The following is a 23,287-nucleotide window of genomic DNA, read 5'->3' as shown; positions in this document are numbered from 1 at the left end:
ATAAGGACGAGCTTATTAGTTCCATCTCTGATTAACATGTTTGACATGGTGAGGTCACCGTGAACAAGTCCACAGTCGTGGAGTTTGCCTATTGCGTCGCCAATTTGGGTGGCTATATGGGCTAAACATTCTTGAACAACGCCGTTTGACCCGAATCCGAGGAAAACATCTTTGACGAAAGGCCCTTCCACGTACTCGTAAGTCAGGGTATGGAGCACAGGATCGACAGCGTAAAGAACCGGAGTCAAAACGCCCAACCTTAATTCGATTTCAGTGCAGAGACTTCACTGCTGCTAACGTTAGAATCAGGTCCCCCTTGGTAATTCATCCTGTGTGGTGGCAAGCTTCGCCCTCCTCATTCGTGAAGGACAATTTTGATGCTCGTTATTCACATGCATAGCAACATGCATGGGCAGATGTTGGTATTAGACGTGAAAATGGTCTTATAATGGGTGGTTGTAAGAAGTGGAGAAAGTAGGAGAATTACTTTGGCGTTTCAAGTTGAGGCGATGGCGCTGAGGAGATGTTAGAGAAGCTCACATGGCGCTAAGGAGATGTTAGAGAAGCTCACAAGCCTTGTCCAAGATGCTTCTTTGTGCTCAGTTCTGATGTTCACCATACTCGAAACAAGCATTTCACGAGAAGAAGAAAAACAAGGCTTGATGTTTGCCATGTAAGAACCAAGAGCTGTTGTCGTAACTTCCTCTCTCTGTGTATCAAAGTGGATTTTTTTTAGAGAATAGGAATGGGAGTTTATTTCAGCCGAGATTGATCATTTTCCCCTCATTTTCTGATTTTTGTTCCCCTTACGATGATACTGAGCCTTGCTTTTATTTTGAGAATTAAAGAGGTTTAAAAAGTGATGAAAGTGGGAGTAGTGGCCAGCAAGTTCTTTAGTGGTGGGGTAGTGGTTTAGTGGAAATAGTGGGAGTTGTTGGGTAGTTGAGGGCTTGGACCGGTTCACGCGGGTTGCAGCTGGTTGACCGGTTCGTGTGTGCTGCTGGGCCACTTGTTCTTTACACAACGGGCTGCAGAACTCTTGTACTAGTTGTGGGCCTGCAACATGTAAAATAATAGAATAAATGATATGTAATATATGCTTGTTATAATATATGTACATAAATATTATAAATGTAACGCATATATAATTGGATGAAATGGGTTGTCTACAAACGTGTTGGACAAAATTTAATCATTTTCTATAATTTATTCATATAATAATAAATTGATTATTCAAAGTAATAGAATATACTTTTATTTTATATGACCTATTTTTAAGTTTTCGCTTAAGGCTCCAAAAATATCGGAGACGACTCTGGGTGTTATCAAAAGAGTTTTAATTTTTAAATAAAAATATGTAGGAACTAAACTTCAAACATTTAAAGAGTACAATGAGTAAGAACATAATTTTCCTCCTCCCCCCGAATTCTTTGCTTTTGGGGTTTATAAAAATGGGTTGAGTGGCCAGCACCACTCCGGGTTTCCTTGCCTACTATGGCCCTAACCCTAACGCTTCGACGTCACAAATAAGTCGCATGTCCTTATCAGTGTCTTTACCATGTTATAAAACAAAAGGCCTTTGCAAAAAGGGTCAAGGTTTGCATTGACGAGTGATGACCAAAGCAAGCAGAAACATTAATGGAACCATCTCTTTCTTTAAACGAGGCTGCCCCTCCTCTCTATAATGCAAGCCAAAGAAATAGTTTTTTTGGGTGATATTTAATTGTAAAAATATCAATTTAGAAATATATAATGGAGAAATATAGGTGGGAGAGCTATGGGAGTATATAGACGTTTGCGTCTTTTTCGAATCTTTTGCATTAAAAGATACCTTCCCCTTTCCATATGAAACAACTCTTAATTAATGAAGAAAACAAGGCATTAATTCTTAAAAATGACAAAGAACTTAAACAGGTTTCCTTGAACCAAATTAATTAGGTTGGTGTGTTACTAATTATTGCACCCGTAGCATGTGATTTTTCTTTTTGGTTAAGATTAATGATTTAATTACTTGAGATACACTTAATACAACAAATCTTAGAGGCCAAAACAGTGGGCTGCTTTTACTATACCTATATACATGGAGGAAACACTAACAAAGTTTTTCTATCGTTTCTCTGGATAATAGTGAGGGTGGACATGTATCTAGTCGGTTCTAAATTTTATTTAAGTTGAATATAATTTAAATATAATTTATTCTTTTACTTGTTATTCAATTTGACTCGAGTATAACCATATTCTAAAATAAAATTAGGTTCAATCCAAACTTTTTGTTTCCTAAAAAATCCCTAAATAATAAACATTCAAAGTTTAATATTCTCATCTTTTGAACACATTGCGAACTCTATAAGAATGTAAATTTGAACATGATTCAAATTAAAAGAAACAAATCAAATATTTATAAATGTCTGAATTTATATTATCTATTATCACCTCTATATGGTCTTCGAGTAAGGTTTTTTTCTCTCTAAAAGTATGTTATTATGTTTGGCATCACTACAGCAGAACTGGCTTTTTGCGGCGTTTGTTTTGACCTATAGCGACGTTTTTAAGCGTCACAAAAAGCACGTGCGACGTTATGACAAACGCCGCAAAAAATGTCGTTGCTAAAGTTTGCGACGTTTGTGAACCAAAAACGCCACAATATGTAACGATATATAGCGGCGGTTGTTCGACAAACTCCGCAACAAGTTCTGATCTTTAGCGGCGTTTGTCTTACAAACGCAGCAATAGGTTTTGACATTTAGCGGCGTTTTTATTGTACAAATGCCGCTAAAAATTTGGTATATAGCAGCGATTTTAGGATAAAACGCAGATAAAGATCTGGTATATAGCGACGTTTTTAGGATACAAATGCCGATGATGGTCTGGTATATAGCAGTGTTTTAGTATACAGACACCGATAAAAGTTGGTATATAACGGCGTTTGTAACAAAAAACGCCACTATAAGTGTTAATATTTTACGACATTTTTTTGATACAAACGCCGCTAAATGTATGATATATTGCATCATTTTTTGTAACAAACGCCGTTAAATAATACAGAATTTAACCAGTTAAAAAATTATTATCTATTACCCCAAATCTATTTTTTCAACCTGTTCCATTATCCAACAAATATAACGGCAATAACATCAAACTCTATACCCATAACAAGAAACATCAAATCCAATATAATAAATAAAAGTTTTCATTAACATAATATAAGTTCAGTTATTCAGTAACAATAACATAATGATAACATAAATGAGACTATGATGATGGATTTTGAGGTTAAGTTTTCTGTATCATATTCATCATATCATTGATTTGTTTTTCAAATTCTTCACATCTCTACTGATATGTTGCTTCTCTTTGTGTTGTCGTTACTTCCATTGCTTCATTTTCCGCTTTCATGTTAGCCATTTGTTGATCCATCTCAGCCAACAGTTATTTTAAACAACTAACTTCTAATTGAGAAGATTGAGACTGTGATGACATTTACTGTGATGAACTGGATCCAAAATATTTGGTGGAAGTAACAAATGATCATTGACAACACACCCGACCATATCTTTCAGGACCCAAAATGTCATTAATAGCTCAATTTTCAATGTCATCATCATTATGAAGACTGTGACTCGAACCAGTAACATGATATTCCGCCCTTTTCTCCTTCAATTTTTTCTAATAATAAGGTGAATAATTAATTAAAATAAAAAATGTCATTGTACAAATATAAATAAAGTCAGATCAATTTAAAACATGTACCCAATAACCGTACCATAATTTCTGAAGCTTCAGCACTCATAGGAGTTCCATCATTTTTCGTATGTCATGTCGAATAGTTGGATTCGTCCAACTTTAGAACCGGATGTATTTTCTTACAATATATCATAATATAATTACTATGAGTTACTATGTACATGGAATACAAAAAACAATGTCAATAATCTATAATACCTCCTCATTAGCTATACAAGCAAAACTCTTTAATCCAGTCGTGTGCGTAAACTTTTGATGTTGCCTACTAGCAACACCAACATGCTATCGGTCCTACAATGTCAAACAACCACTTTTAATGATGATTTATAATTCGTTACAATTATTTCTGAAAAATACATCATACCTGTTCTTTTTGTGAATTCCAAAATCTGACTGCATCTTCCTATTGGTACCTGAGCATTCCAGGTGGGACTGTTTGCAGCTTCTCTTCAAGGCTGAGATCATTCTTGAAGTATTTCTTCTTTAAGAAGCTCTTATGGTCCCTTCATCTCTTCCCTAACGCTTGCTTTACATAATTGTCAGAGACATGTAAAGAAAATTTCTCCTATACAACAAATAAGTGTGCACCGTAAGTATACGTTAGTATTGAATTTCTATAGAATATATACTAATAATGACATTATTACCTTAACAAAATCCAAAGCCTGATTTTTGTTACTATTAGGCATTTCACGCCATGACTCATAATTGATCGGTAACAGATTCGCATTACGTCCAACTATGCCTACGTAACCTGCTAGAAGACGTGCTTCTGGGCCAATAGGTTGACCGGCATCGTTTCTTAAAACTTTAACACGATGCTCATGAGGAAGTTGATATAATTCTTTCAAAGTTGTACGTCCTCAAGTCTTGCGCGTTCCAGCATTTTCAACTATATAAGAAATTATTAAATGTCAGTTTTGAAAATGAACAAAATAGTAAATAAATTTTCAAAGACTACCTTGCATTTCTACTTCTTCTTCAACAATTTCAAGAACTTCGGAAGACTCAAGTGCATTCCTTATTATTTCTTTCTTCATGGTCCTCAGAAGCTTGAAAAACCCGTAAATCAGTTATTTTTCTCATCGGCATGATATCTGTAATAAACAAACATGTGTAATAAAAAAACTAATTAATTAATTAATATATTGGAAGAGAAACCTTGTTAAAGGTTATAACATTATAAATAAATAAATGAAGAAATAAACTCGTACGACATTCTTATGTAATGTCAGTTGTCATAAATATCTTCATCAACGTCCTCTCGAACCCATTGAAATTGTGTTGTATTTATGATAATTTCATCTAAGTTTTGTGGTAGTAGAGGTAAACATTCTGATATTGTTTCAATTTCATCTCTACTTCCATCTCCGATGTCTATCATATCTCTAGGAGTATTTCGGAACACAACATACCAATCGTCATCCATTGGATCGTGACAATAAAATACTTGTTTCACTTGAGAAGAAAATACATATGATTCATCCATCAAACGCTGACCCGTATAAATTAATCGAGAGAAATTTACCATTGTAAACTCGAATTTATCTCTTTTTATGCATCTATTTACATCAACCCAGTCACACCGAAACAACACAACCTTTCGTTTTCCATAATAATCTAACTCAATAATGTCCGTAAGATTTCCATAATAATCGACCTCTCCCTCCTGCAGATTATTGTCCCTGACAGTAGCATAACTTGTAGTTGACGAAGTAACTACGAGTCCACAATTTTGTGTCCTCCTTAATCTTTCACGAGATTTCATGTGGAACCTGAACCCATTAATGAGGAAGGCATTATATCTTTTATCTATTCTATTCGGACCTTGAAAAAGTCATTTAACATCTTCACTAACTTCTCTCCCACTCCAAACCTATTACACATAAATGATGAATTAATTTGCATTGATGTTGATATAAAGAGCAATGCATATATTATTTATAAGTATTCCGTAATATTTAGTTGTTTACCGTCTGGCCTAACCATTCATGAAAAGTTTATGTGAATAACTTATGTAGCTCTCGATGATTTAATCTTCGGGAGCATGCACGAGATCTCAAGACTTCTTTAAACTCACTATAAAGTATATTATGTAGTTAAAAATTGATATATATATAAAATATTAAGAGATTTCATATAGCTTGGGTCTGAAAGGCTTACGTGCGAAAGGGATCTATTGAATCATGATGGAAAAAAACATATCGGTGTGCTTGAACCCAAGACGTGTCATCTAAGTGTGCAATTTCAACTTTCCCTAATGGTTGACCATATCTTCCAAACAAATAATGTTGAGGTAAGTCATCCGTACTTAACACATCATTTCGATTTGGTCTATTCCATCTTGTTTCAACATCTTCCAAATATCTAGAGCAAAATGTCATACATTCATCTGCCAAATACCCTTCAGCAATTGATCTTTCTGGATAACGCTTATTACGACAATAAGACTTAAACTTGCCCAAGAACCTATACACAAAACAGTACATATAAAAAACTTCAGTAATGATATGAAAAGTTACCTGCTCAGAATCTATACTAAAGATTTTGCAAGCTCTTCTGAAAAGTTCTGTTGTATTGTCTTGTAAAGAGTGAAACTTAATGTAAGCACAAAGAATCAAGGCATGCGGTTCAGAAATACAAAATCTTGAGAAATTGAACCAATTAAGAAATTAATAAGCGACGCATCATGTGAGTGCAGTACAGGGGAGAAATCTACAAACCATATCATGATTATATTATTGCTTTAATTGTGACAACATTTAAAGTCCTAAGACGTAAGCAAATTCTTATGAATTGTGCATTCCATCTACATGCAGTTCATTCATATGTCAATCACTGAGTCATTTGACAACAACAAAGGACTCAAATCAGAATTCCGCATGTAATCCAGGTAATGGATAGATGATAAAAATAACAATGGTTCAATATGACTAATTACTTCTGGAACTATGCTTTTATGTAAAGCCTTTCAGAATGATACATGAACATGCACCTTTCCTATAAGCTACCACGCTCTTTTTCGATTTTAAAATAATCATATTAATTGTTAGAAATGTTAATAATTAGAAAATAAATACACAAGAGAATGTGGGAATGTCAAAGGCTTTCTATTCTGGCAAATTAGACATTATAATATATATTGCCAGACTAGTATGATGCACTTTCTAAGACCAAAAGAGGAATAATTGGTTGATTAGATGAACTTACCTTTTTTGCTAATTTTTACTCCCAATGAATTCGTTTCCCGTGGAATAATAAGTCTTAACTGCAAGGGATACACATCTGACATGTCATCTTCAGCAGCGGAAAAACCTTTTCCGCATTTTGCTGCTACTTTAACATCACTGTGCCTACATGGAACAACAAAAGTAGAACTTGAGAGATATAAAAGGCACTTTTAGTTTCTAAGGTCTGGTATCACCGATAACTCAAACACGATAAGTGAATTCCAGGAATCGCATTTTAGAAATTGAAAAACTCTCTTTTCGTTCTAAAACTCATACAATCAAGTCGCAAATATCAGATGTGTAAAAAAAAAAAGGGGAACTCACCAGAGGTGGATCGGGTCTGAAGAGAAACCTCAAGCTAAATCATCGCCAAGAGAATTAAAGAGAAACAAAAGAGGTGTCTTAGGGTTTGGTCGTTGAAGAGAGAAGAAGAAGAAGAGAGACACCGTTTTGATTTTGGTCTAATTTGGGGTGAGGTTAGAATTTCAACAATTTCAATTTTTTATATATTATATTTTCTTTATTTATTTCTTGATTAGCAGTTGACATATTGGAGCGGTGGTCTCCAAACGGCACCGTTTCAGTTACCGTTGTTTTTTTTTGGATTAAAAGTTAGGGTTAAGTACCCAAATGATCACCGATTATAGGGTAATGTTTTATTAAGTTTTATGACTATTAAAAGTTATAAAATGATCTTCTGATTATAGAGGGTTACTTTATTAAGTCTCTCGACTATTAAAAGTTACAAAATGGTCACCCGACTATTCATTTTATTTTAATCTCGTTCTTTTCTGTCAAAAAATTGACGGTATTCTCAATTGAATGTTAACCTATTGATTGTGATATGATAAAATATAATCCTAAAATCTCAAACGACTATCATATTTCAGCCATCATGTTAACGTTCAGCTTAGATAACCATCAATTTTTTCAATGAAAATGACGAGTTTGGATTTGGGATTTTAGTTGTCGACCGAAGATTGTTGGAAGCGACGACGTTGGAGGAGAAGGATGCTAGGCGCAGTGAAGGAGAGCAGTGAATTAATCTATGGATACTGTAATTGGCGGGAGGGAAAGGAAAATCGTGATGGAAAAATGGCTAGGGCGAATGTTGAATTAAAACGGACATTACGGCGTTTAACAATACAAACGCCACTGAAGGGTAACCAATTGCAGCGTTTCTAATTATAAACGCAACTAATGTTAAAAAATCTGCGGCGTTTTTTGCCAAAACACCACTAATGTACGAATAATTTACGACGTTTGTTACTAAAACACAGCTATATGTGAACCATATTACGTCGTTTGTTACTAAAACGCCGCTATACGTGAACCATATTGCGGCATTTTTGTCAAAACGCTGCTAAAGTACTAATTTATTGCGGCGTTTATTAAAAAACGCCCCTATATGTCTAAATTTATGATGTTTAAATAAAAAAACATCTGCGACATTTTTTTGTCAAAACACCACTAATGATTTTAATAATTTGCGGCGTTTGTTACCAATATGTCGCTATATGTTAACCCTCTTGTGGCGTTTTTGTCAAAACGCCACTGTAGTACTAATCTGTTGCGGCGTTTATTAAAAAACGCCGTTATATGTCTAAAGTTAATGGCGTTCAAATACAAAACATTTGCGGCATTTTTTGACAAAACGCCACTAAAGTACGAATTATTTGTGCCATTTGTTACCAAAACATCGCTATATGTTAACCCTCTTGCGCCATTTTTGTCAAAACGCCGTTGTAGTACTAATATATTGCGGCGTTTATTAAAACACGCCGCTATATGTCTAAAGTTAATGGCGTTTAAATAAAAAACATTTAATGCGTTTTTTGACAAAATGACACTAAATTACGAATTATTTACGACGTTTGTTACCAAAATGATGCTTTATGTGAACCCTATTGCAGCGCTTTTTACAAAAAATGCCGCGAAAGTATTATTCTATTACGATGTTTATTAAAAAACGCCGCTATATACGAACTATAGATGAACCTATAGCGGCGTTTCTTGATACAAACGCTGCTAAATATATTGATTTATATAAGATTAATATTTTTTAAATATTTAATTTATGCTCTACATAACATAAATTTACTATCTTGTAGTTTAACCTAATTACCAACATCCATATATTTCAATTAAGCCATAAATTATGCATAAATATACTTAACAACAAAATACATTAAAATTTAGAAACATTAAAGTTATGCATAAACAGTCTTCATCATATTGTTCACTATAATATATTTAGTTCTGCTCCTTCGTGGGGAAAGGACGTAGGAAAGTTGTTTTCCTTGTTTGACGTCGCATCGTTAAGTTTTTCCTGTAAACTCTATGGAGAAATTGTTTCACCAAATAAATCCCCTACCTCCGGTTCACCAAGAAGACTCTTGCGCGCTTCAGTGCTTCACTTGAAACAGATAACGAACTTCCACCCTGAAACATTGATATGAATCAACTTGATTGAAGGTGTGTTGGGAAACAGTGAATCACTCCTATCATCGTTCTCAATAAGCTTCGAAGATCCTACATGCGTACGATTTATGAAATTTTAGTGACCATAGAAAAATAGTATATAGCGGCTTAAAGATTTATAGATTATTACCTTCAAGTAGGAGATCAGCCATGGAAGGGTATGGAGCAATAGAATTTCCTTTCGGGTCATCATCGAGTTTCGACGGTGAGACCGGACCGATAGCCTCCCACCGATAATTTGATCCATCGTCAGAGCAAAGACGCCACGTAGATATTCCTATGATAATTTCTCTTACTCAAGGCAACACCTGCTCCTTTTTTTCTCCAATACGTTAGCTTTAAGGGTTTCCCCATTTTCAGAATACCCACAAAAACAAAAATGAAAAATATCATTAATAATAAGAGGGATTAAACCTTGCAATTGTGTTATAGTTCGTCGATCAGATAGTCGATTTGGTCGCCAGGACATTCAAAAGACAACGTCGCTTGGAATCGTGCTCAGCTTGTTGTTGTACCAGAGAAGAATGTTTGAGAGAAGAAGAGTTGAAATGATTTTAGGGTTTAGGTAGGAGAAAAATAAGGACCGTATATTTAACATTTTGCGGTGTTTATAAAAAAATGCCATTATTGATTAACACTATTGTGACGTTTGTCTAAAAATGACGCGAAAGTATTAATTATTGCGGCGTTTGAGGTATAAACATCGCTACATTACCGTTATATTGCATCGTTTTAGGGAAAACGCCGCAAACTTTCTTCTCTATTGCGGCGTTTGTTGTTAAAACAACACTATATGTCCACTATATTGCAGCGTTTGTACATAAAATGCTACTAAAAATAACCATATTGCGGCGTTTATCAAAACACGCCGCTCTATTAATACTCAATAGCGGCGTTTGTATAAAAACGCCCATAAATGGCTAATCTTTTGCGGCATTTTTTTATAAAACGCCACTAAAAATAACTCTATACCGGCGTTTGTGCCATTAAAGCCGCTAAATTACCACTCTATTGCAGCATTTTTAAAAACACCGCTATATTTCAAAATATTGAGCACTTTTGTTGTAGTGCATATAGGATGAAAAAACGAGACAATAATTTTTTAATATAATAATTAAACTTCAAAATATAAAAATGGTCATAAATATTAATTACATGATTAATATTTTTTTTATCTTCCTATCAAACAGAATCTAGATCATAGTATAGAGAGTACAGGTTAAGCGTATAATATTCTCTCTATAAAACTACAAAGTTTGGAAATTCTCATTAGAATGAAGGGAGCATATAATATTCATGTCCCATTTCATTGTACACGAAGGGTACTAATTTTAGTATTAGACAGGTGGTAACCATGTGGGCACTTGACATGTGATAGTGGGTCGGTTACATTAAATATTTTAATTGTCCTACTTTATATATATATATATTTTAATTAATGACTGATATCCGATCTATTAATTGACTAATCCAGATCGGGTACTGCAAAGGCGAGAGCGACTCTACCGACCCAGTTTGCTCCATTCGCAAACGTCAGGATTCTAACCCTTAACCTTGCTTAAAGGACATAGTATCTCATCCCACTAGACCAACTGGTTGTTGGTGTCCTACCTTATATATTAAAAATCGAATAAAAACAACATTTTGGTCAATGCCTCAAACCAAGATAGCTTAATGCTAATACATGTAATTACGTAGTGCAGAAGAAATCATCCCACACTTTCCTCTTACCAAAGTTCAGTTCAGTATTGCGACCCATCTTAAGTAGACCCACATATATATTTCTTTGGGTTGCTTCTATTTGTCATCAGCTGAATGAAGCCCACACTTTGTCCATGAATATTTACGGAGGCTGATCGTTTTGTCATGAATATAATACGCCGTGTTGAGGAGGGAAAAGGTATAAACGACAACTAGAGACGAGTTGACGTTAAGTTTTTGGTCAATCTAATTTAATTTCAAAGTATATTTCCTTTATTCGAATTTGATTTAATTTAAGGACCTCATATGATTCTAAATGTTATTTAAATTTTAAGATAAATTTCTTATTTAATTTGACCTCACTTCATATAAATACAGTAGCAGATGCATATATGAGTCGCTGTATATATATATATATGTCCATCTTGAATTTTAAATTTAATTCATTAGATATATATTTTTAAATATGTACACACCCTAAAATTAATTTATGCTTACCTGAATTATTTTGTGTTCACCCTGAATTATTTTAAGACCACCAAATATTATTATAAACTATTTTTTTCAGGTTCAAAATTCATTCACCGTACCCGCATAAAATTAAAACTTAAAATCTAGATTGTGGAGACACAAATCCTCTTTACATCCCAAACCCAATATATTTTTTCTACCGAGTTACCCGAAAAGTTTATTTCCAACTAGATTAATTTGAAAAAATATATTCCAAATCGGGTAAAGTCACCCCCAATCCACCCAGACCTATGCTCATCTCTCATTTTCACTGTTCAATTGGAACTCAATCACCAACTCACCCACGACAAAAACATCTTACAGAAAATTATTGAACTAAAGTCGATGGTTTGAATTTTGGAGACAAAAAATTTACAAAAATAAAAGGAATTAACATTAGCATTAGAAACTAAGAAAAATGATAAATTTGAAGGAAATGAGCAAAGGATTGAAAGGTCAAACCTTCTTTTTTTTAGATTTTTCTGTGAACAACACCTCTAGCCGTGAATCTGTACAGTAAAAAACACGACAACGGCGAGTGGGCAAGGATACCCGAGATCATCTCGATCAGATGAAGGATCTTCGAGCTTTTTTACAGTAATGCCCGTGATTTTTAAAATTAGATATATGCAATTCTATATATATTTTTGAAAAATTAATTTGAGATTCGATTGTAACTAGAAAAAATATTATTGTACCCACGTGTATATTTACTTTTAAAGTTATCATTGGTTTTATCGGTTGTAACCTCAACAATGGAAAGAACATTCTCTATTATACACTTTATAAATAATCGACCGTGTAATCGTATAGGAGATGAAGGGCTTAATGATTGCTTAATTACTTTTATTGAGAAAAATATATTTGATAATGTAGACAATAAAAAAGATAATATAATAATATCACAATATGAAGCCTAGAAGGGAACACCTGTAAAATTTATTTTTAGCTTTTTTCAGTAAGAATTCGTATTATAATTAAAATATTATTAGTATTTTTATATTTAAAAAAATTGTGTTATTAATATATGTATGTGTCCACCTTCAAAGTTTTTAGATCTACCACTATATAAATATGTAAATATTATTTTTATTCAATAAAATAATAATTTATTAGAAAAATTATAGAGATATATATTATAATAATTATCTCTTAATATATAAAAAAATTATATTATTATCTTGGATCAAATTAGATCAAATAATTTTTATTATAAATTTGATCCAACCCAATATCATACTTTATAATATTCGATATGATTAGAACCTATTTTTTTTTTAAATTTGATCTTATCGAATCAAATTAATTCATAAGTCATAGAATGTAAATTAAAGGGTTAATTATACGAATAATCACTTATGTTTGTATTTTGTTCACTTTTGGTCTCTTTCGTTTTTATTTAATTAAGATATGGTCACTCCGAGTTAACTGATGTTAACAACAGTTAAATATTTTGATATAATCACACATTTAGACCATGTTATTTATTTATTCTCTCAATTTATTCATACTTTTAATAAAATAAAATAAATTTAATCCTCCAATCAAATGATGCCACATGTCATGCCAGTGTCACCATTCAATTGGATGACTAATTTTATTTTAATTTAATATATTTATTTCCACCAATCAAAGAGTGACATTGTCACTCTCTAGTTGAAAGAAAACATTGGAAAGCAAATTGGGGCAAAAAAGATTCAAACCTTGATCACTTAATAAACTAAACATGTATTCAACCATTAAGCCAAGACCATTGCTTGGTTTAAAGTAGACAACATGGTATATATATTTTGTACCTTAGTGTATAAATATTTAAATTCATAACATTTTATATATATAGACTTAAAAAATATTTTTATATTAACTTATTACATATATTTTATTATTAACTTAATTTAAAATATTTTATTTTTATTTTCATTTAAAAATATATATATTTTATGTTAAAATTTATTTAAAAGTATGACTATATTGAGAGAATATGTAAATAACAATGACCAAATGTGTGATTATACCAACTAGCACGTCACATATTCTGTTAATTGTTAACCACATTTAACCCGTGATGACCACATCGTAATTAAATAAAAACGAAAGTGACCATATCTTAATTGAATAAAAATGAAAGTTGTCATATCTTATGTTTTTTTTATATCAGTGATCAAAAGTGGACAAAATATAAACATAAGTGATGATCCATGTAGTTAACCTAAATTAAATTACCATCCGGGGAATGAGAGAGTCGTAGACGGTTTTTGGTTTTCATGCAGATCCCTAGGTTATGTGAAAAATATGCATCCCATGAGTGGTGCATTTATTGGCCAAGTAAGTAGAGCAAATGAGTATTCTTGTCCTGTGCTTTTGGTATGGTGTTGTCAGCAGTTCATATCTTTGCACTTATGGTTGTCATGTTTTCTTGTTTATTTGCAGGGTTTCTGCTCGCCAATCATGTCTTAGAACAATGAGAACCGAGGTCCAAAGGAACAATTTGAATTTATACCAGCAAAAGAATCAATTAATTCTCCTAGTCTTTCCGTTTCACTGTTAATTCGATTTTTTTTTATACTAGAATAAATGGTACCGTAAGAGGAAATCCTGGCAGGAAGAGTAGTCAGCTGATTTGGAGGTTCCAGAGTGTGACGAAGGTGTAAACGTAGCAGAAGAAGGTTGAAGTTAAACAATGTTGATCATCGGTTGTGAGCAAGATTTGCCAAGTAGCAATTAATTATATAATGGAAGATTGAGATGATATCGACATGACCAACTTCATCATCTGCAATGGGATGAAACGTCCCTTTCACCTCCAGGGCTTCAAGCTTTAGCCTTACTGCTCTCTTCCGCTGACTTCACAATTTACCGAGTACAAATTTACACAGATGCATTCGTGATGTATGCACGTACCATAAGTTTCATTGTGCCAAATAACTCAGTTTGACCAATTTAAAATCTACCGATTCTCTTGCTTTATGAACGTTTGCCGACATTTTTTTTGTTTAGTTTTGAAAGTGAATTGGAAGTGCGTTGTCCCTTTAATATCAAGTAGGGTACTGCGAGGGTGTGGCCATCTTCCTTTTTGTTATAACAATAAAAACAAATAAGGATGTACGAGAATTATTTAGAGAAATACCTAATAGCTGATAAAATTGTCTTTAATTGTTAATAATTTTATTAAAATTATCTTTTGCTGAAAAAAAAAATATATCAGAGTCTTCTCTAGCTACTAATAATTTTGTTAATTTCTTTGCTAACACCATTGATAATCACCTGTTTAATTTTGCTATTTTCACGATAATTAAACTACATGTATATCCATGTGTATCGAAGTAAGAATTGCAGATGTTGGAAATATATTTGCGAGGCTTGAAATGAAATGAAATGAATTGAAAAGGAAGAAATGGGCATATGTGTAAATTACTATAGCATAATTTCGCTTGTGTGATGAATGGACGAGGATGAAGGTGACAAACTTTATTAGTTTGATTTAATTGAGTGGGGGGGGGGTCTATTGCAAATATTAAACTGTGTTGCGCCAAAACAGATGGGCAAGAACCCCATCTTTCAATGCACAACCGACATTTGGGGTTAAAAATTTTCTATCTTTCCCCAAGAAAAAATAATGCCAAAAGCTTGATTAATATCACTCCCACAATAATTCATGATTTATTTTGTGCTTTTTTTATTAGACTACAAAAAACTAAACCCTGCTACTTCCTGATTTGATTCTTTATTAATTAATTAGTATTGTTCTGCAACAGAGTGTATAGTGTTTAGTCTCTAGTCAAACTGGAGAGTGGGTTTTTCGTGATGCAAGTGAAGTCCAATTTGGGTAACTTATTTACTCAATGTCTTTCTTTGGTAAATGCAGTTGGCAGATTCTTCGCCTGCTCTGCTGCATGAACTAAAAACACATTAACCACCGGGAGTAAATTCTTGGTATGGCAAGTGAACCTTAAAAATGGACCGGCTGAGCTCGGTTGGCTAATTTGTCCGAAAAAGAAACCCCACATGGTGTGGTGGTTTGTTTGGGGTTCTTACAGCTTACATATTAGTATTACACATTACAGCTGCGGATACCTTTCATCATTGTTAGTTGTCTTCTGTTCTGTCTTCTCGACTGGCCATTCCAATTACGTACGATTTCCTTTTTCTTCGCCCCATCTCACTTAGCTACATTTGATTTGGGTGATTTGTCTTGTTCAGTTCTTGATTATTTGAAATCTGGGTTTTGTTTCGTTTTGGTCACTTGCTCAAGTGAACAAAAAGGAATGGCTCCTGGATTAGATTTCTCAGACTGGTGGGCGAAGGATACGAGGAAAGGAACACCGGTGGTGGTGAAAATGGAGAACCCAAACTACTCGGTGGTGGAAATCGAGGACCCAGATGGTGCATTCAGGCCAGTGGAAAAGAGCAGAGGAAAAAATGCAAAGAAAGTGACTTGGGTTTTACTTCTCAGGGCTCATCGTGCTGTCGGTTGTGTCGCTTGGATCGCTACACTGTTCTGGGCATTGCTTGGAACCGTAAAGAAAAGGTTGATCTTTAGGCAAGATGTTGCCATGGCGACTGAAAAGTTGGGGAAAGGGAAACTGCTCTTCACAATCATTAAAGCCTTTCTGGTTACTTCCTTGATGATTCTGGCTTTTGAGATTGTTGCTTATTTCAATGGTTGGCAATATTTTAACAACCCCAATTTGCACATTCCGAGAACTAGTGATACCCAGGGACTGTTCCACTTGGCTTACGTTACTTGGTTGTGGTTCCGCGCTGATTACATTGCACCTTTAATTCAAGCCTTGTCTAAATTTTGTGTTGCTCTATTCCTCATCCAATCTGCAGATCGTTTGATACTTTGCTTAGGCTGCTTTTGGATTAAATACAAGAAGATTAAGCCCACAATGGAGGGGGATCCATTCAAGTTGGACGATGTCGAGGGATCTGGTTACCAGTACCCCATGGTTCTTGTTCAAATCCCAATGTGTAACGAGAGGGAGGTAATAAACTGAAATCCCTCCTCTGTTTTCATCTTTTCTGAAGAAAACATGTTCCAATTTTATCATTTATGTTCTTTTTTTCCTGATGTTGGTAGCTTTCTTCACTGACCTTGCACCAGGTATACGAGCAGTCTATCTCTGCTGTTTGCCAACTCGATTGGCCAAAGGACCGATTATTGATTCAGGTTCTCGATGATTCTGATGATGAAAGCATTCGGTGTTTAATTAAAGCTGAGGTTGCTACATGGAACCAAAGAGGTGTCAACATAATTTATCGACATCGGTTAGTAAGAACCGGTTACAAGGCTGGGAATCTGAAGTCTGCGATGAGCTGCGAGTACGTGAAGGCCTATGAGTTTGTAGCAATATTTGATGCAGATTTCCAACCTAACCCTGATTTTCTAAAGAAAACAGTTCCACATTTCAAGGTGAAGAGAAACCAGAATCATTATTGTTTAGGTCCCTTGCCTACAATCTGATTATCAGTCTTTTTATGTTGTATATTTCCCTTGTCTTGCAGGACAACCCCGAGTTAGGATTAGTTCAGGCTAGATGGGGTTTTGTGAACAAAGATGAGAACTTGTTGACTCGTCTTCAGAACATTAATTTATGTTTCCACTTTGAAGTTGAGCAGCAAGTAAATGGAGTATTTTTAAAGTTCTTTGGTTTTAATGGAACTGCTGGTGTTTGGAGAATTAAAGCTCTTGAGGAGTCTGGAGGCTGGCTTGAAAGGACTACTGTAGAGGACATGGACATAGCCGTTCGTGCTCATCTCAATGGTTGGAAGTTCATCTTCCTAAATGATGTCAAGGTATCCTCATTTTCCACCATTTTTATTTTTTCTGTTCTACACCGTTGCATGTTATACATTTACCAATCTGGCAAAACTGATTACTGAATTAATGTCGATCAAGATTCAAGAGTAAGCTACATACACTGTATAAACTATATGTTACGATACAGACTTCATTTAAAATATATGTTGCATTGGTTAACCTGGTCAGTCTGTTTATTGGAATCAAGAATGTCCTGAGAATAGCCACTTACTGAGTATAAACTTTAGGTCCTCTGTGAAGTTCCAGAGTCTTATGAAGCATACAGGAAGCAGCAACATCGATGGCATTCAGGACCAATGCACCTCTTCCGCTTATGCCTACCGGCAATCATAACTTCCAAGGTAGAATGTTACAACTTCCGATCTTTGGCAGCTATGGTTTTATTTTCAGTATACTGAAGTACCTTTAATACTGTAATTCTGCAGATAGCTGTATGGAAGAAAGCAAATTTAATACTCCTATTCTTTTTATTGAGGAAGCTTATCCTTCCCTTCTACTCCTTCACATTGTTTTGCATAATTCTTCCTCTAACCATGTTTGTACCCGAAGCCGAGCTTCCTGTTTGGGTCATTTGTTATGTACCTGTTTTCATGTCTTTCCTCAACATTCTTCCAGCCCCGAAATCGTTCCCTTTCATTGTTCCTTACCTTCTATTTGAGAACACCATGTCTGTGACCAAATTCAATGCAATGGTGTCTGGATTATTCAAGTTGGGCAGCTCCTACGAGTGGGTTGTCACCAAGAAGGCCGGCAGGTCATCAGAATCCGACTTATTGGCTGCTGCCGAGAGGGAATCAAAGACACCAAACCAGCTACAAATTGAGAGCGGAGCTTCTGAAAGCGAGCTCACTGAATTAAACCAATTAAAGGTGGATCCTGTGCGAGTTAAGAGGGTGAATAAGATATACAGGAAAGAACTCACACTGGCATTCCTCCTACTCACAGCCTCAGTTCGTAGCTTGTTAGCGGCACAAGGAGTACATTTCTATTTCCTGCTCTTCCAGGGGTTAACATTTCTCCTAGTCGGTCTAGATTTAATAGGAGAGCAGATGAGCTAAGGCTGCGTGGCATCCAGTTTTCAGTACCCAAAAATTTCATTTTCTACATTCTCATTGAGATGCGCGATATAGTTGTGTAGCCGTTTTCGTTTTCGTTTCCATTTTATGTTTTATTCTTACATTGGATAGTGTCCATTTATTCTTCCTTAGGTGTTGGAGCTTTGTCATAGGTATGATTGGTACGTCACCCTGATTCTTGCTTCAGTATGTTTGGCTCTAAAGATTCAATTCGTATTGTATTTGTAAAGCTGGAAAGCTCGAATAAGGCAAACGAATGAACTTGCGTCATGACTTTCTGCTTCCATATTTACGATAATACATGCAAAACATATCCATCGTGTACACTGTGCCACGTCTAATACATACCGAATAAACTACTCCATATTCTTCTTCCTCTGTGCTGGCCTCTAGGTTAATAATTTTTTGGTACTACCTAATCTGTCACTTATTAAAATCTATGTATCGATTTGATCACTTCGTCACTAAAAAATTACCTTCATTTTGTTTTTTTTAACATCTACCTTAAACACCGACGAACTCATTTTATTACAATCAATCACTTTATCAATTTAAATTTTTTTCAAAACCACTTTAAACCTCAACAAATCATACGTGCACAAATCAAATCAATTTTCTGAGATTTAAGATGTCTATTAGAAAATTCAAGCGGTGATAAATGTTCTTTTTCAAGTACAAACAATATACTTTGAAGTTAGCCTCATCCAACAATCATTGAAGATGATAAAAACTATAACTCCAAACCTCTAAATAGATTTTCGTGTCAATATAGATTAGTGATTAATGGGTATAGTTTGTCATATTTTTTCCAGTGTCGGTAAGCAAAGGAGATGAAACAAACCTATTGGGGGTGGGTGACTTCGTGGTGTCACAATCTCATCAGAAGGTACACACAGCTGGGGCCATGATATGAGTTGATTCTGGGCTCCAAGTTCACCAAATAGTTGGGTCTTTTCTTAACCATAGAAATCACGGGAAGAATCTCAAGTTTGATTCGGCATTCAACAGATAAAAGAACACCATCCAATTGCACTGCAGCCCGTTATAGAATGCCGATGCATAACTGACACGTTCATCGTTCTGTTCTACATAAAAATCACTCGACATTTCATGAACGAATGAAGAATACAATGGCGATTAAATATAAAATGCTGACTCTTAACCCTAACCATCACGATCATCGTTCCTACAACGTATGATAAAACTTTAGAAGTGATAATTTGCAACATTTAATACAATAAAATAAAAACCGGAATAATAAAAAACTAAATTATGAATTAGTGGCTGACTTCTACCCTTCAAAATTAATCAATATACTGAACAAACATTAAGCAATGATGCCATAGGCAACACAGTATATAGTCGGGTGGGAAAATCATGATTTCACTTGCGAGGATATTTCAGGCTCATCAGGTTGTGCAGCTAAAATCCAACAATCACAGAGAATCCCCCATTTAAGTACACCATATGGAAACCCCGACCCTCCAAGAAAATGAAAAAAAAAAGGGACAGTAAACAGACTCACGAATAATCGCCTGGATATAGATAAAGATGCTAGAAAAGTGGAAAACAAAATCAAGTTCAGCATCCAAACTTTCTGACCAAACATGTAGAAGACTTCAATTCATTTTTGCTTGTCAAGCTCAATGACAAAAACGTATTGAAATATAGTAAGTAAACACCTTGCATCTTCCAAAATCTTTCAAATTTTAGAAGTATGAAAGGAAATTAGATCTATAGATTACCAATCCCTCATGCAAGGACGCTAAAACATCAACTTCAGTAGAACAGATATAGGTACCTGCCAGAAGCATTTGAGGCAGCTCTACACCCATTTAAGCTAAAGTAAAGAAATGCCACTAGTGATGGAGGAAGGTTCATCAAGCAGAAGATTCATTCAAACAGAGGCAACAAAGATCATGTACTGAATATCCCATAGCCAGGCAACAGAGAAGTAAATCCCTTAGGTGAGGAAGCAGAAAAGTAATGAGGCAGACCCAGAAGATATCAAATTGACCCACAGTGATCAAGTATTGAAGATCTCATATCCGGGCAGCAAAGAAGTTAATCCTTTAGGTGTAGAAGCAGAAAAGTAAAGAGGCAGAACCAGAAGACACCTCAAAAAAAAAAGCATGAATATTTTAGCAGAGTTCTGGGAATGATCTCTCAATAACTTTTTAAAGGTAAGCTTAAACCTCTTTTTCCTTGGCATAAAATAGACTACGTTTTAGAATAGATAAAGCAGACAAAAGCATCATAAAACAAAAGAATGACAGAAAGGAACTTATCCAAATCCAAGAGGCTGAGGGCGTCGCTCAATTAAAAATAATAGCATTGATGTCCAAACAAACTAAACAAACTTAAGCCCACTCTCTTCAACAAAAGTTACATCCTTGAGCTACTTAGCTTCTACTCCTTCGGCGTTCCCCCACCATTTCTGCACCAAATTCGGTATTAATATATAAACATTTACCATAAATCCATAATCCAAAACCACAAAATTAAACAGAGATGGGCATGGCTTTGAGCATGAAAAAAACTGGAACTTTATTTATAAGTGAAAAATATTGCAATAAGAAAGCCTTTCCAGCTACTAGCAAAAAGTTCAAGGAAAATTACCCATTAGCATATGGCAATTCCTCACGACCACGATATGGTGGAGACTTGCTGTAGCCACGTCCATGAGGAGAGGGACTACGACGTCTTGGAGATTGGCCACGAGGACTGTAACTTCTGTTCCAAATTAGTAAGTATCAATCAATCAACACAATAGCAATCAATGTTTGCTTAGGGGGGCTTACCTGCGTCCATAGTTTGGGCTCCTACGATATCTAGGGCTGCGGCTACGACGTCTTCCTGAACCACCACGCGTGCGACATTCACGAGCAAAATGACCAGGCTCACCACACTCATAGCACTTCAAATCAGAACCACCAGAGCGTCCCGGGCCACCTCCACCTCCTCGTCCACCTTTTCCTCTAGAATTATGAGAAAGCTCAACTCTCCAGCCATTCTTACCTGATTCGAATTCCAAACACATTTGACTTTTAAAGTTGGTTAAGAAAGTTTATCTCAAATGATTAGCTAAGTTCATTTAAGATGCCGTTAAGAGAGGGAAAATAGAAGCTTCCTGTTTAGATGGTTGAAAAATGCAGAGAGCATGACTATGCCACCAAGTTCACGTTTTCTCAAATTAATGCATAAAACTAAACATTTTATAAAAAAAAATGCTTAAAACTAAACAGTAAAGTATGAAAAAAATGGAACAAAAAAGACGAAGATGACAAAATCAACTAGCAAGTATAATTTAGGAGGGACCCATCATATGAACCACAATATTAAAAATTACGGCTATAATTTGAAGCACGGTTGTGATCAAAACAGTGTACACGAATTTCCTCTGCCAAGGTATACAAGCAGCTGTAAGCATTAGAAAAGCACATTCTTCATAAAGCTCATATGCAAAAGTAGTAAACGAAAAAAGGAATACCAAAATCAAGATTTTCATAATAAATCCAAATTCATGTATATAAATAAAGAATAGAAGCTTGATAACTATGTGCTAGCTCCTAAGAAAGTCGTTTATTTATTTTAACAAAAGAGTCAAATTTGGCATATTTCAGTTTCAATTAGAAATCATTATCAAAACTATGAGGATGTGGTTGGAAATTGGAATACCATCTAATTCACGAATTGCGTCTTCAGCGTCCCGGTGATCATCAAATTCAATGAAAGCATAACCAGGTGGCCTTCGAGCAACCCATACACTGTAAAAAAAAAAACCCTTAGCAAATCAAAAGAAAACAATAGAAAGAACTAGGACAATTAATTCATACCCAAAGGTAGAGAAGTATCGCGTAATAACATAGCAGTTCAAAAATATTTAAAAAAAGGTAAGTTGCAAAACATTATACCTTCGAATAACCCCAAAGACACGAAACTCGTCTTCAAGATCCCGTTCCGAAACCCGTGGGTCAAGGTTACCCACGTACACGCGAGACATTGCTTTTAAGGGGGATTCAAAAGAAAGCTATAAAACATTTTCAACGTTATTCAAGTTTTAAGAACCAACAAAGAAACAAAGAGATTGTTTTGCAGATACTCTCTATTTATTAAATTTAGAAAATAGAAAGAAAGATGTGAAGTCGGAACCTGGTGAGTGCGCAGAGGGGGAAACAGCGGTAGTCGTCGAGGGAGATTAGGGCTTTTTTGTAGGGAGGATAGAGAACTGCTTTATGAAACGGCAAAGTTAATCAGCTTCAGAGAGAATTAGGATTAAGAAAAATGCGTACTTCCAAGGCTGGCCCGCTTCAGATTCAGTGGAAAGCCCATCTAAGAAAAATATCATTTGGATCCATTGCGGTGGGATTTTGGTAAAATTGACCAATAGGCCATGCAGATAAAAAAATTAGTCTATTAGCTTATTATTTGAATTTGTCACGTGATATTACGAATTTTAATAAAATATATATATTTATTAAAATTTATCACATCGGAATGAAAATTTTGAATAAAAAATATATTTTATTAAAACTCGTTATGTCGACATGACGAATTTAAAGTCATTATAGTAAATGTTACAAATCCCTAAATAATTTGCTCTGTGTAGTATTGGGCTAAATAATTAGCTTGCCTATGGTATTGGGTCAATTTTACTATGAGGTTTCTAGGTGTTTGAACAAAGCACTTACTGATTGAGTAATGGAATTTGAGAACCCATT

General features: G+C 34.8%; 2 protein-coding genes and 1 long non-coding RNA gene across 4 annotated transcripts; 1 reads left to right on the top strand and 2 right to left on the bottom strand.

Moving 5' to 3' along the window:
• Positions 1 to 4,465: 4,465 nt before the first annotated feature.
• Positions 4,466 to 5,947, bottom strand: LOC120150442. The gene is made up of 3 exons (XR_005518528.1): positions 5,908 to 5,947; positions 4,706 to 4,841; positions 4,466 to 4,636 (listed from the first exon to the last, which is right to left on the bottom strand). It is a non-coding gene; the product is annotated as an uncharacterized LOC120150442 (long non-coding RNA).
• Positions 5,948 to 15,763: 9,816 nt separating this feature from the next.
• Positions 15,764 to 18,839, top strand: LOC120150382 (probable xyloglucan glycosyltransferase 5). Its single transcript, XM_039163069.1, has 5 exons — positions 15,764 to 16,654; positions 16,774 to 17,082; positions 17,175 to 17,465; positions 17,718 to 17,831; positions 17,916 to 18,839. The coding sequence occupies exons 1-5, from the start codon at positions 15,932 to 15,934 to the stop codon at positions 18,546 to 18,548; spliced, it is 2,070 nt and encodes a 689-aa protein (XP_039019000.1). The 5' UTR covers positions 15,764 to 15,931; the 3' UTR covers positions 18,549 to 18,839.
• A 1,888-nt stretch (positions 18,840 to 20,727) lies between these two features.
• Positions 20,728 to 22,808, bottom strand: LOC120150429 (serine/arginine-rich splicing factor RSZ22-like). Of its 2 annotated transcripts, none has more exons than XM_039163121.1 (6): positions 22,719 to 22,808; positions 22,481 to 22,596; positions 22,245 to 22,333; positions 21,368 to 21,584; positions 21,186 to 21,299; positions 20,728 to 21,003 (listed from the first exon to the last, which is right to left on the bottom strand). In XM_039163121.1, the coding sequence occupies exons 2-6, from the start codon at positions 22,567 to 22,569 to the stop codon at positions 20,976 to 20,978; spliced, it is 537 nt and encodes a 178-aa protein (XP_039019052.1). In that variant the 5' UTR covers positions 22,570 to 22,596; positions 22,719 to 22,808; the 3' UTR covers positions 20,728 to 20,975. The 2 variants fall into 2 exon arrangements, with proteins under 2 accessions (XP_039019052.1, XP_039019059.1); XM_039163128.1 differs by having other exon boundaries at positions 21,186 to 21,290.
• Between the last annotated feature and the right edge of the window lie 479 nt (positions 22,809 to 23,287).

This window comes from Hibiscus syriacus, unplaced genomic scaffold (assembly GCF_006381635.1).
Source record: "Hibiscus syriacus cultivar Baekdansim isolate YM2019G1 unplaced genomic scaffold, ASM638163v2 tig00002793_pilon, whole genome shotgun sequence".
Lineage (NCBI taxonomy): Eukaryota > Viridiplantae > Streptophyta > Magnoliopsida > Malvales > Malvaceae > Hibiscus > Hibiscus syriacus.
The sequence above is the reverse complement of the archived record's forward strand: the minus strand, read 5'-3'. Positions and strand labels throughout refer to the sequence as shown.

Excerpts from the sequence above, each read along its gene's own strand:
- LOC120150382 (XM_039163069.1), top strand. The coding sequence starts at position 15,932 with ATGGCTCCTGGATTAGATTTCTCAGACTGGTGGGCGAAGGATACGAGG. Across the intron at positions 17,083-17,174 it reads AAACAGTTCCACATTTCAAG|GACAACCCCGAGTTAGGATT; the intron begins GTGAAGAGAAAC and ends CTTGTCTTGCAG. Across the intron at positions 17,466-17,717 it reads TCTTCCTAAATGATGTCAAG|GTCCTCTGTGAAGTTCCAGA; the intron begins GTATCCTCATTT and ends TATAAACTTTAG.
- LOC120150429 (XM_039163121.1), bottom strand. The coding sequence starts at position 22,569 with ATGTCTCGCGTGTACGTGGGTAACCTTGACCCACGGGTTTCGGAACGG. Across the intron at positions 22,334-22,480 it reads GTCTTTGGGGTTATTCGAAG|TGTATGGGTTGCTCGAAGGC; the intron begins GTATAATGTTTT and ends TTTTTTTTACAG. Across the intron at positions 21,585-22,244 it reads CGCAATTCGTGAATTAGATG|GTAAGAATGGCTGGAGAGTT; the intron begins GTATTCCAATTT and ends AATTCGAATCAG.